Consider the following 12,263-nt stretch of genomic DNA (forward strand, 5'->3'; position numbering starts at 1 on the left):
AATACCACTCACTTAACCCATAAGCATAAACCTACAATACACAGGTAACAATTTTGATCCTAGTCAGAATAAAAATGTGACCTAATAATTTTGATTTTCATTGAGGCCAGCAAATAATCTTTTCAGTTAACAAGAACTAAGTGGATTCTAGAAAGAACAAAAAGGAATCAGATTTTAGGTGTCTCTTTCAGAAACACCATTATACTGATGGCGAATAGTAAATGAGCACTCCTGGCCCTGCATGCTCCCATGTTGCCCATTCTCTAACCTGATGTCTCTGTGCTGTTAAATGGAAGGATAAACGCCACCCCATCATACCACGTTTTCAGTGAATTAGATTAATGGAACATGTGAACTTGGGGGCAGCAATCTTAAGTCCGATAAACAGAAGACTAGTTACACTCCCAGTAAAAATCAAACAACCAGACACATAAAAGTTTACAGTTTATTAATCCTCTCATGAAAAATCTGCACAACCATCACAGATAAAGTCACCGAAGAATCTTTACTCCTTCTGTGAATCAAAGAAAAAAAAATTTAGTTAGCAACTGCTGAACGGAACTTTAAAAATTCAAGTTCAAAGTCGTCAACAAACTCCAAAATTAATGACATTCATGCAGAACAATTATTAGTAACCTAGAATGACATTAGGTTTGTATGATCACGACACAACGTAAACATCAAGAAATAGAACATTTGCATAAGTGATGGATGTGGACAACAGGGGGTGAGGGCAGGATTGGGGGGATGAGGGGACATTGGGGGGATGAGGACACATTTGTAATATCTTAATCAATAAAGGGGAAAAAATGTAATAAATAAGTAAATAAATAAAAAAGAAATAGAACATTCAAGTTAGGAAACAAACAAACAATGAGTTAAATATTACTAAATTTTAAAAACAAAGCCATGTCACTATTAGTATTTAAAACACAACTCTTGAACACATTTGTAAATCTACTTCTACATCTACTTTGCATGCTCTACTTTTAAATTACTGTGTCAGTAAATGAAGAAGTCTAGTGCTCTAAATGAAAAGCTTGAATTATATATACCTGTAGTTCAATCTCCAGCTCACTGAATCAGTGGCAGGGAAGGGAAAAGGGAAGAGGGGGAAGAGACATTCATTAATAGTCCCTTTTAAACTCCAAAATAATCTGCATTTACGTGCATGCAATCAGATACCTCGAAGATGATCATTCTCTTCTTTGCAGAATGTATATAGAACACTCCTTAGACACACTCACTGATTTTATTACTCCCAATTTTTGAGAATACCTTGCCTGATTACTCAGGCTCTTATGCAAACAAGGTGGCGTGATGACTTCACAATGAAGAGATCAGTACAACGCTAATCCCAACCCAGGCTGCCACTGCCGACTTATAGATGAAGTAGGCATACCTCTGCTCTGCCCAGCAACATGGACTGCGCTGGGCACCCTTATACACTAGCACCATCGGCAGACTTGGTAATCACCCCAGACTAAAGTCTAATGGAACCATAATGGGAGAGGTCTAAATGATCAAGCAAGTCTTTTAAAATGTGCCTCAACTCAATACTTTAAAAGCCACCATCCACAGCTAACAAAAGTAGTGCAAATTAATATTAAAACAGGCAGAATTTAGCTAAGGTAAAAATGCTTCAAATGTTCTTCAAACATGAGATTACGTATTACTTAATTTAAAATAATTCATTGCACTCAAAAGGTAAAAAGCAAATACCAATTCCAATACCTAAACAAAAACTAAAATAATAGGAACACTAATATGCCTGACTTTTTTTTTTTTTTTTTTTAGTCAAAAAATGTTATGTGCTTGCTCTCCCTCGCGGGGTAGCTCAGTTGATTGAGCATCATCCAGATACACCAAGGTTGGGGGTTAGATCCCCAATCAGGACAGCAGCAAATATTGAATGCAAAGTTAAATGGGTCACAAATAAATGTTTTCTTCTCTCTCCCTTTCTCTCTCTCTAAAACCATTAAGTAAAAAATAAAATGCACGTGCTCATTTATGCATTCATTTTCCAGGCGGCTTTTCAGAGCAGTGCTAGTGAAATTCACCAGTACAACTTGAAGTAGGCCAGTGATGGCTCAGGTCCCCACAGGTAGCCCCTCTGTACCTGTCACCACTGAGCACTAACACATGAGACTCAGGCTAAATGAAGAAAAAAGAATTGTTAAACATCCTTCAGATCTAGATCAGAAGACAAATAAATATAGACTGGTTCTTTTCTGCAATCTCCAGAAACTGTCAACAGGTAGGTATAAGAGCTCTGGCAGTTTGTCAACGTTAACCATGGCGCTGGGAAGTCAGTGTGATCTGAGTTCTGTGCAGGCAGAACACGTTTACTGCCTGGCCTAGGGGGAGAGAAGGGGAGGTCATAGCACACAGGGGCAGTGACCACCCGTTTCAGAATCCTACTACTCCCAGCCCAAGCTCAGTCACGTTACAACTGGTTTACACTGCTCAAATATGCAAAATGTATTTAAAATTGGGAACTGCACCATTCTGACCAAGTATGTGTAGGAAAAGCATATTCATCAAAGGCTTTCATGTGAATATACAATTATATTGAGAAATTTTTAATTAAAAAAATATATCCACCCAGCTGGCGTGGCTCAGTGGTTGAGCACTGACCTTTGAACCAGGAGGTCATGGTTTGATCTCTGGTCAGGGCACACACCCAGGTTGCAGGCTCAATCCCCACTGAGGGGCATGCAAGAGGCAGTTGATCAATGACTCTCTCACTGATTGATGCTTCTCTCTCTAACTCTCCCTTCCTCTCTGAAATCAATAAAAATATTTTACATATATATATATATAAAATCAGCCCTGGCCAGGTAGCTCAGTTGGCTAGAGCAGTGGTCAGCAAACTGCGGCTTGCGAGCCACATGCGGCTCTTTGGCCCCTTGAGTGTGGCTCTTCCACAAAATACCACGTGCGGGCGCACATGTACAGTGCGATTGAAACCTCATAGCCCATGCACAGAAGTTGGTATTTTGTGGAAGAGCCAGTATTTTGTGGAAGAGCCACACTCAAGGGGCCAAAGAGCCGCAGGTTGAAGTGTCATCCTGATACACCAAGGTTTTAGGTTTGATTCCTGGTCAGGGCACATATAAGAACCAACCAATGAATACATAAATAAGTGGAACAAATCAGTGTTTCTTTCTCTCTCTCTCTCTTCCCATTCCTCTTTCTAAAATTCAATAAATAAATTTAGAATTTATATCAGATGAAAAGTTGAGTAAAAAACAATGGCATGATAAAAGGCAGCTTTGAGTGGATGATCCCAGGACAGAAGCTTTGCCAAGTTTCCTGGGCCAGTTTATTATCAGAGCTGCAGAGAATGGATGTCTCTCAAGTCCCCAAGGAAAAGACTGCTCATAAGTGGAGAGGACCCTTCCCAAGCCTTGTGTTAAGTAAAGCCATTTCCTGAGTATGTAACTTTCTGAGACACAGCTTTCCAAGTGAAGGTAAAGGGTGCCTACGAAGTAGGATATCCACCTTCCTCCACTTCACACCGGAACATGCATTTTTGAGTTTCCAAAATAAGCGTGATTAAAACCTTTCCTCCTTTGTTCACAGTACACTATCTTAAAGCATAGCAATCTATAATAATAAAAGCGTAATATGCTAATTAGACCAGAGGACCTTCCAGACGACCTTCCGGACAAAGGCGGGGCTGTGAGGGAAGCCCGGGTCCCAGGTGCCAGAGGAAAGCTGGTGCCGGCAGCTGGGGGACTGAAGGCCTACTCTTGCACGAACTGTGTGCATCAGGCCTCTAATGGTGTTATAATAAACCACACTGTGAAACTCTATTGTTCAAAAGCCAACATGCAAAGCATCAAAGCAAACTCAGTGAAGGTGATGCATCCCACACCGTGCTCAGAATCTCTGTACCTGCCAGACACTTCATTTCTGATGAACAAGAAATCCAAGATGGAAAAGGCAAAAAAAAAAAAAAAAAAAAAGTTCACAGAACACTTGATTATTTGTTAACTTAACAACCCAACACCTTAATTCAACTGTTTAGAATTAGCTAGGCAAAGCTGGTAAAAAGCTGCTCATCATTAAAATCACTGAAGTCTTGGCTAACTGGAGAGGTCAACAGTTCAGATTTCAGCTGCCTCTCCAGCATGCCAGAACACAGGCCACATTGATTCAACTGCTTCTCAACCCAGTTGTCCATTTTAAAGTAAGTTCAGTCTCAGAAAACTAGATCTGCATCCTGGTGAGCCTGTGCCAATTAGTAAAATGAAAACTCCGGACTGGCCCTGGCCGGTTTGGCTCAGTGGATAGAGTGTTGGCCTGCGGACTAAAAGGTCCCCGGGTTCGATTCCGGTCAAGGGCATGTACCTTGGTTGTGGGCACATCTCCAGTGGGGGATGTGCAGGAGGCAGCTGATGGATGTTTCTCTCTCATTTATGTTTCTAACTCTCTACCCCTCTCCCTTCCTCTCTGTAAAAAATCAATAAAGTATATTAAAAAAAACCCGATTTGGGCTTACAAGGCGCCCACCAGGGTGATCACTGAACCGATGTGGCCCCCGTGCTGTGCTAATCTGTGAGCTGTGGCAAAGCTACTGTGGGAGAAGCTACTCTACTGACGTGGTGTTAGGATACTACATTCTATAGCTTCTCAAATACGTTACCTTCTGTAATCCAGAAGTAGTGGGAGGGAAGAAACATTAAGAAAAGTTATTAAAGAAAACAAAGCCCCTTTTTTCTAGAAACTAAAGACCTGCAGTTGACACCTCTGTATTTTCCTTGATGCGCCATACCTTTTTGCCAGCACCAACGTTGGCCTTTGCAGTCCCCCTGACTTTCTTCATTCTGTTCTTGCGTTCCTTTCTCTGTTTTCTTGAGGTCTTCTTCTTCTCATATAGGCCATGCTGAAGGAGAAAGGAATGTATATAGGTTATTTGCAAAGCATCATTACCCACTAATCTGGTAGGAAAATGGACCAGGCTAGAGCTCAATAAATACAACTCCCCAAATTAAACTTTTCAAGTGCATTTAATACTTGAACAGAAAGGGATTTAAGTTAAGAAACAATGAGTATAAATAGCACAGGAAAAAAAGGTCCACTCAACACTCCCTGCATGGTAAGTTCAGGGGACTCGGCTATTATTGTCCAGCCTTGAACCTACAGCTAACAAGGCTCCCCAACATTTGCCTTCTCTTCAGAGTCTCTTCCATTTCATCTCCAGATTACTCCCAGCTGACAAAGGAGCCTTTTCCATGAGTTCCACCCACCCTCCATGGAGACTGCTATAACCGACTCCTCGTCACTCTCCACTTTTGCACTTACTGTTCCTGCTGCCTAAAAGACTACTTCCATATCTTTACAAGGATCTCGGCTTCAATGTCATCTCAACACCTCCCAGCACCCAGTAAAGAGTGTAACATCTATCTACCAGGCCACAATAATTTCCCTCACAGCTCTTCTGTAAGATTTATCTAATAGCAAGAAGAAAAAGGACTTCAGAGGATAGACATAACTAACAATCCAGCCCTAGCCGGTTTGGCTCAGTAGATAGAGCGTTGGCCTGTGGACTAAAGGTTCCCAGGTTTGATTCCAGCCGAGGGCATGTACCTCGGTTGCAGGCTCCTCCCCTGCCCAGACCCTGGTCCTGGTCAGGGTGCATGCAGGAGGCAACCAATCCATGTTTCTCTCACATTGATATTTCGCTCTTTCCCTCTCTTCCACTCTAAAAATCAACGGGAAAATATCCTCAGGTGAGAATTAAAAAAAAAAAAGTAATCTACTTGCTAGTTAAGTTTACTACCCAAATACTACTCTGGCTCCTGGCTACCTATGGGAGTTAAGTCCAAATTCAGACATTTGGTACAAAGGATCTCACTTTATTTGGCAACAACCTATCTTTCCAAACTCACCCCCACTTCTAGTTCCTATCCCCAGGAATAATACTTTACCTGCCCTTCCAGACCCAGCTCAAAATCTATCCCCTCAAATGCTGCAGACTCTACCTGTTCCTTTACCAAGGGGTTCTCTTAACCCCTTAAGAGTTCATTAGGTCTGTATGTTGTCCCTCCCCCGACTGCTTGCTCTTGCTTATTTCACTGTACCCACAATACAATGCTATTGAAAAATGTCTTCAGCAGCTGTAACAAAACGAAGATACCTACTCTTGCAAGTCTGTGTTTGGGTTCATTTTTCTTAGCATAGTCCAACGAATCATAAATCATGCCAAAGCCAGTGGTCTTGCCACCACCAAAGTGGGTTCTGAATCCAAACACAAAGATGACATCCGGTGTGGTCTTATACATTTTGGCTAGTTTTTCCCGGATTTCTGTCTTGGGTACTGTTGCCTTCCCAGGGTGAAGGACATCAATGACCTAAAAGGAAATGTCGAGTTTAGTATTTAGTATAATGTAACACACCTTTAAAAAAGGAGAACAGTTAACCAAACTGTGATGTGCCCCTTCCTTACCATTTGCTTCCGCTGAAGTAGTCTGTTGGTCATGAACTTCCTGGTCCGGATGGTTACTGTGTCATTCTAAAAACAGTAATACGAGTTAATAAAACTACTCAACCTTTTCTTGGCCTTGTTGTGATTTTCCAAGATCTAGAACTGCGCTGTCCAAACTAGTAGGCACTCACCATATGTGGACAGTTAATTAAATAACATTTAAAATGCAATTCCTCAGCTGCAGGAGCCACATTTCAAATGCTCAAGAGCCACAGGGACTCCTAACAGGAAAGCTTCAATACAAAGAAAAAAGTCCCAAATTCCCATTGCCTCCCAACCCACTTACCACGGTGGGCCTAGCTCACAGGACCCAAACACACAAGCTAAGTGCCAAGAAAAGGCAGCCGGCAGCTGCGTGGGAATCCGTATTCCTTCCCTTCGGTGTGGGCACCACCTGGATGGGGCATGGTATCTCAACCTCTGCATTAGGACACCGTGGTCCCAGGAAGTCCCGTTGTGGGGGCTGCCCTAAGCATTCTAAGATGTTTTAGTGGCGACCTTGGCCTCTAATCACCAGGTGCCCAGAGCATCCCCACTTCCCAGTTGTAACCAAAAATGTTTCCAGACTTTGTCCCCTCTAAGGCCAAAGTCGCCCCCAGCTGAGAACGTTCTCTGGACTAAACCTGGACTCACCAAGTGCTTCAGTCACCGCTCCGCGTTTCAACTTCCTGCACAAACCCGACAGCTTCCTGCACAAACCTGACAGCGCTGCACGCCTGCATGCACCTACCCTTCTTCAGGGACCGGCTCGACAGCCCAGAAAACCCGATTCCCTTCTGAATGGCCCAACAGCTCTAAGTACCACGGGGTGTGGACATTTAGCATGTTTGCAAACCAAAATAAACTTTACCAAAGTGATGGAGAAGGGGGAATGCTTTTCACACAACAACGTCTGGTTGCTCGATTTCAATTTGTTTGAAAAACCACACCGAAGCTCACTCCAACAGTATCTAATTATGGAAGTCAAGGGCCAGGGGGAAGGCTCGCAAAGCGGAGTGGACTTAATAAAAACCGGACCTCACTAGTCACAACCTGGGGGGCTGCTTCCCGTCCCCGGCAGCGGCATCCCCGAGGGCCCCGGCAGCTGGCAACACTCTGGCTCGCACGGGACAGCGGTTTCATTCTCCCCAACGCGCCGGGGGCTGCCGTCCCCCGCAAACCGCCTGTCCCGCATTGCGACTGTGGGTTCTAAGTGTTTCACGCCACCCGATCCTCTGAACTCTACGAAGCCAACAAACGCAGAAACCGCTCCCTCCCTTCCGCCCCAGGCCCTCGACTCGGACGCCCGGCGTGTCCCGGTCGGCAGCGCAGCCTGGACACCCCGCCGGCGGCTCCGGGGCCCTCGGCATCAGGCCTCAGTCCGGCACGCCAAGGGAGCGCAACTGGGCTTCGGGCGGCCGTAGCGCGGACGGCGGGAGCGGGGGGCAACGGATGGCTCGGATACGCAGCGGATGACGGGACGGGCACGGGAGACTCACCATGATGAAGGTTGGTCTTCAAGCAGCCAGGGAGGAAAAGAGAGCCACTCTTCCTCGGCCAATCATATCAACGCGTACGGAAGGACCCCGGCGGCGGCGGCGTGGGGGCGTGGCCAGACCGCGAGGCTGACCACGCCAATGCCGGATTGGAAGTGCCTGAGGCCCCGCCTCATCCATCTTTGGCCACACCCAGAATTCTCATCTAACCAATCAGGAGGTGGAACATTTCAGTGCTGACTACGTAAGCACGCGTTCAATTTCAGTTCCATTCACTACTATGTGAATTATCCCTACTTAAAATTTCTGTAAACTAAGTTACAGTTTAAATGAACTCCAGCCAAGGATAAATACCATGTTATTTCACTTATATGTGGAATCTAATGAACAAACAAATTTGAAACATACTCATGAACACAGAGAGCGGGCTGGTGGTTGCCAAAGGGGAGGGGTTGGAGGACTGGGTAAAAGAGGTGAAGGGGTTAGGAAGTACAAATAGGTAGTTAACAAAATAGGGGGTGTAAAGCATAGGTAATATAGCCAGTATTATTACAATAACTATGTATGGTGCCTGTTGAGTACTGGAAATACTGGGGGGTGGGAACTAACCAGTAAGCTGCACACCTAAAACTAATCTATAATAATCTATAATAATAAAAGGGTAATATGCTAATTAGACCTGAGGGTCCTTCTGGATGTCCTTCTGTATGAAGTCGAAGTCGGGCCAGAGGGAAGACAGCCAGGTCCCAGGTGCCAGAGAGAAGCTGATGCCGGCAGCCCCGGGAAGGAAGGCCTACTCTTGCATGAATTTCATGCATTGGGCCTCTAGTATAAAATAATAGCTAATGTCAACTGTAATTGAAAAATAAAGTTTGAAAAATAAGCAAAAAGAAAAAATTACATCCAGCCGAGTTACAAGTTGGTAAAGCTGGAAGACATCGTATGCCAGTCTCCTTATTTTATAAAGAAACTGAAGAAACCCTGACTCAAAACCTTTGTTATTTCAAGTGCTCAAACTGACTGTTTTGATTTGATTTATTGCTAATTAGCATTTTTGTGAGATTCTCTGTTGATGTTCTTCCTCCCCCCCCCCCGCCTCTCTCTCTCCCTCTCTCTCTCTCTCTCTCTCTCTGCCATCTGTTGATGTTCTTATTAAAAATAAATAACTTTTTTTCTGCAAATCTTAGTTCTTACAAAAAATGAGCTTTTAATGAGTACTTGCTTGATCCAGAAATTTAGTTATTCAAAGTGAAAGAGACATGTAAAGATAAAGAATATACGTGTGGATGTTCAAAGAGAGGCATTAGGAAAGAACTTCCCAAAGGTTAGTGCAGACCAGGAGACCAGGATGCAGGCTTTGAGGGTAGCTTTCCTGTATGCTTCAGAATAATAAAAATAATTAATATTCATTGAATGATTGCCTGTTACATTCTAATTACTTTTACAGTCATTATACCACTTAACCATCCCACCAACCCTAAAATTAGGGCACTGTGGGGTCAATCAAAGACATAGCCCAATTCCCCCTCCCAGTCAGTGGAACAGTGTCCACCTGGCCAGTGGCCACAAGAAGCAGATCGGCACAGACCCCAGGGCCTTGCCTGAACCCTGACAGCTGAAAACCTCACCAGACTCTGTCTTTGTCCTGCCTGTATGCAGGGTGTTCCCCTACCGTCTAGTTAAGCCCCTATCCAACCCTGACTGAGAGCAGACACTCACTCCCTTGGAGGCCATGGGGTCTTCCTCATTGTGTAAGTAATAAAGTCCATGTCTTGCCCTGGCCAGTTTTGCTCAGTGGATAGAGCATCAGCCTGCGGGCTTAAGGGTCCCAGGTGTGATTCCGGTCAAGGGCACATGCCCAGGGTGCAGGCTAGGTCAGACGTGCAGGAGGCAGCCAATCAATGATTCCCTCTCATCATTGATGTTTCTCTCTCTCTTCCTCTCCCTTCCTCTCTGAAATCAATGGGGGTATATTTAAAAATAATAAATTAAAAAAAATAAAGGCCATGTCTTTCCCCTCTGGTCCCCTCATGGTTTTGTCAACTAGCAAAGAACAGTGTGGCACTCCCGGGATTGGAGCTTCTATGTTACAGGTACCTACTCTACCCTTTTTATAAATGGGTAAGTGACTGAGACACAATAAGGTTAAACAACTTTCCCGAAGTCACACAACTTGGAGGCCCTGTGGTTCCAGAACCTTTGCCCTTACCCTCCAGTCACTCATCAGATCTTGTTGGTATAGGATTGTCAACATTACTTCAAAGATACAATGAGTGATTAACTGCTGAAATCGGTTAGGAACATCTGGTTTGCTTTTTGTCTGCCACATTATTGTTTTACTGGTGAGGATTCATGGAGTCTGAAATTTAGATAGCATCTCTTCATAAAATGTAAAGATTGTTGATCCACTTTATAACAGTTTCTCAACGTAGTAAAGAAATTTCAGGTTCTGTAGCACTGAGTCCTGTGATGGTGTGGTTTCCTTGAGTAGTTTTGTGCACTAAGATGTCATATTAATCACCTCCCACGGGTTGCCACAGACTGTAGGCAAGCAATTTATTTCAATACATAAATGATCTTTCCTTCCTATTCTCTCTTCATCTTGTTTCCCTAGCTCATCGTGGCTCACTGTTCACTCTAAACAGACACTTTCAGCTTCTGTTTTTGCAACCAAGAACATGAGTTTAATCATCTTCTTTTGCAAAGTATCTTTGTGAACTGGAGGAGCCTGTGTGGCTGTGTTTTCTGCCTTGTTTATTTTTTTGTTGGGTGTCCAGATGGTGCCCTTTGTTCCTTGGGAGGGTTCATTTCAGCCTCCAACGCTCTTAAACTATTTGAGACTTTACTTAAGATGCTATTAAGATTGATAATCACTATTTTTTCTTTTATGCCTCTCTGTTTGTCTGAAAATCCTGAGGCAATGAGTTGTAGCTTCTCCGCCTGTGTCAGATGACCTGGAGAAAAGAAGCAGAAATGGGACTTTGAAAATACAGGAGCAGGTCCGACCAGTGTTTCTCAGTGGTTGAGCATCGACCTATGAACCAGGAGGTCACATTTCGAGTCCTTTTTAAAAAAAAATAAATAAATAATAATAATATTTTATTGATTTTTTACAGAGAGGAAAGGAGAGAGATAGAGAGTTAGAAATATCGATGAGAGAGAAACATCAACCAGCTGCCTCCTGCACATCTCCCACTGGGGATGTGCCCACAACCAAGGTACATGCCCTTGACTGGAATCGAACCTGGGACCTTTCAGTCCACAGGCCGATGCTCTATCCACTGAGCCAAACCGGTTTTGGCCACATTTCAAGTCCTTGGCAGGGTAGGAGCTCAAACCCCAGAGGGGGGGTGTACAGGACGCAGGCAATCATTCTCTCATCATCATTGATGTTTCCATCTCTCTTCCTCCCTGAAATCAATAAAAATATTTTTTAAAAAAATAAATACAGACCCGGCTTCCCTGCCATTTCAAGGAGGTGCCACAAGATGGCAGTGGATGTAGAACTAAAAGAATCGGTGTCCCTGAAGCCTCTCTTGACAGACGGCCTGCGAGTAGCGGAAGCGGAAGCGGAAGCGGCCACGTGAGACGCTTTACGGTGGCCGAGAGGCTGCAGCGGTTGTGTCTGTAGCAGCATCCCCGGAGGAGTGGGGAACCTCGTTTACCTAATCCAGCCCCCCGAGTCCGGGGAGCTGCCCCGGCAGCCGTCACCATGGTGAAGGAGCAGTTCCGGGAGACGGATGTGGCCAAGAAAATGTAAGATGGAGCAAGACTGGCCACGGGGAGCGAGAGGGGGGCGGAGGGGCGGAGGGGCCCGAGGTGAGGGGTCCCGGGCCGTCAGGGTGTGAGGTGAGGGCCAGTTGGAAGGGGCGGCTGGGAGTCAGCCGAAGGGCTGGGCAGAGGTCAGAACCCGGCGGGTCCAAGAATCCCGACCCGGAGCGAGCCCTCCGCACCGAGGGGCTGCAGGCCGGTCTGGGCCGGGGCCGGGCGGGAGGGGCGTGGGCCTGGGCGCTGCGATCGCACGCCGTGGGCCAGGGCTCGCGTTCCCCGAGCTCAGGCCGTGGTCCCTTGACCCCCGCGACCTTCTCGCCGCGGCAGCGTGGGGAGCCTCCGGGCGGGGACCAGCCTGGTCTTGCTGCAGCGCCCCGGGCGGGAGGCCCCGTGCCCGGGAGGACAGGCTGTCCGCTAGAGCGCTGCGCCCCGGGATGGGCAGCCTCGGAGCGGGGCAGCAGTCCCGGGCCTGCTCCCCCAGGGCTGCTTTACGAGCCGCGGCCCCTCGCAGAGCGCCCAGCGGG

The 12,263-nt window shown here is 45.7% G+C and overlaps 2 protein-coding genes across 6 annotated transcripts in view; one reads left to right on the top strand and one right to left on the bottom strand.

The window, feature by feature from the left end:
- Nucleotides 1-431: 431 nt before the first annotated feature.
- Nucleotides 432-8,053, bottom strand: RPS24 (ribosomal protein S24). Of its 5 annotated transcripts, none has more exons than XM_081105306.1 (6): nucleotides 7,972-8,053; nucleotides 6,455-6,520; nucleotides 6,150-6,359; nucleotides 4,781-4,891; nucleotides 1,056-1,077; nucleotides 432-514 (listed from the first exon to the last, which is right to left on the bottom strand). In XM_081105306.1, exons 1-5 carry the CDS (start codon nucleotides 7,972-7,974, stop codon nucleotides 1,075-1,077), a joined length of 393 nt encoding a protein of 130 aa, XP_080961432.1. In that variant the 5' UTR covers nucleotides 7,975-8,053; the 3' UTR covers nucleotides 432-514; nucleotides 1,056-1,074. The 5 variants fall into 5 exon arrangements, with proteins under 5 accessions (XP_080961432.1, XP_080961434.1, XP_080961431.1 ...); XM_081105308.1 differs by lacking the exon at nucleotides 7,972-8,053 and adding an exon at nucleotides 7,127-7,712; XM_081105305.1 differs by lacking the exon at nucleotides 1,056-1,077 and having other exon boundaries at nucleotides 7,972-8,044.
- Nucleotides 8,054-11,558: 3,505 nt separating this feature from the next.
- POLR3A (RNA polymerase III subunit A) overlaps nucleotides 11,559-12,263 on the top strand; it is a 51,216-nt gene continuing 50,511 nt past the window's right edge. Inside the window, exon 1 of the mRNA XM_081105311.1 lies at nucleotides 11,559-11,724. Within this exon, the coding sequence (XP_080961437.1) occupies nucleotides 11,681-11,724 (44 nt within the window). The 5' untranslated portion in view covers nucleotides 11,559-11,680. The remainder of the gene's footprint in view (nucleotides 11,725-12,263) is intronic.

This window comes from Myotis nattereri (genome assembly GCF_964212035.1).
Source record: "Myotis nattereri genome assembly, chromosome: 13".
NCBI classification, from domain to species: Eukaryota; Metazoa; Chordata; class Mammalia; order Chiroptera; family Vespertilionidae; genus Myotis; species Myotis nattereri.

Excerpts from the sequence above, each read along its gene's own strand:
- RPS24 (XM_081105304.1), bottom strand. Across the intron at positions 6,360-6,454 it reads TACTTCAGCGGAAGCAAATG|GTCATTGATGTCCTTCACCC; the intron begins GTAAGGAAGGGG and ends ATTTCCTTTTAG. Across the intron at positions 4,892-6,149 it reads CCAAACACAGACTTGCAAGA|CATGGCCTATATGAGAAGAA; the intron begins GTAGGTATCTTC and ends TTTCTCCTTCAG.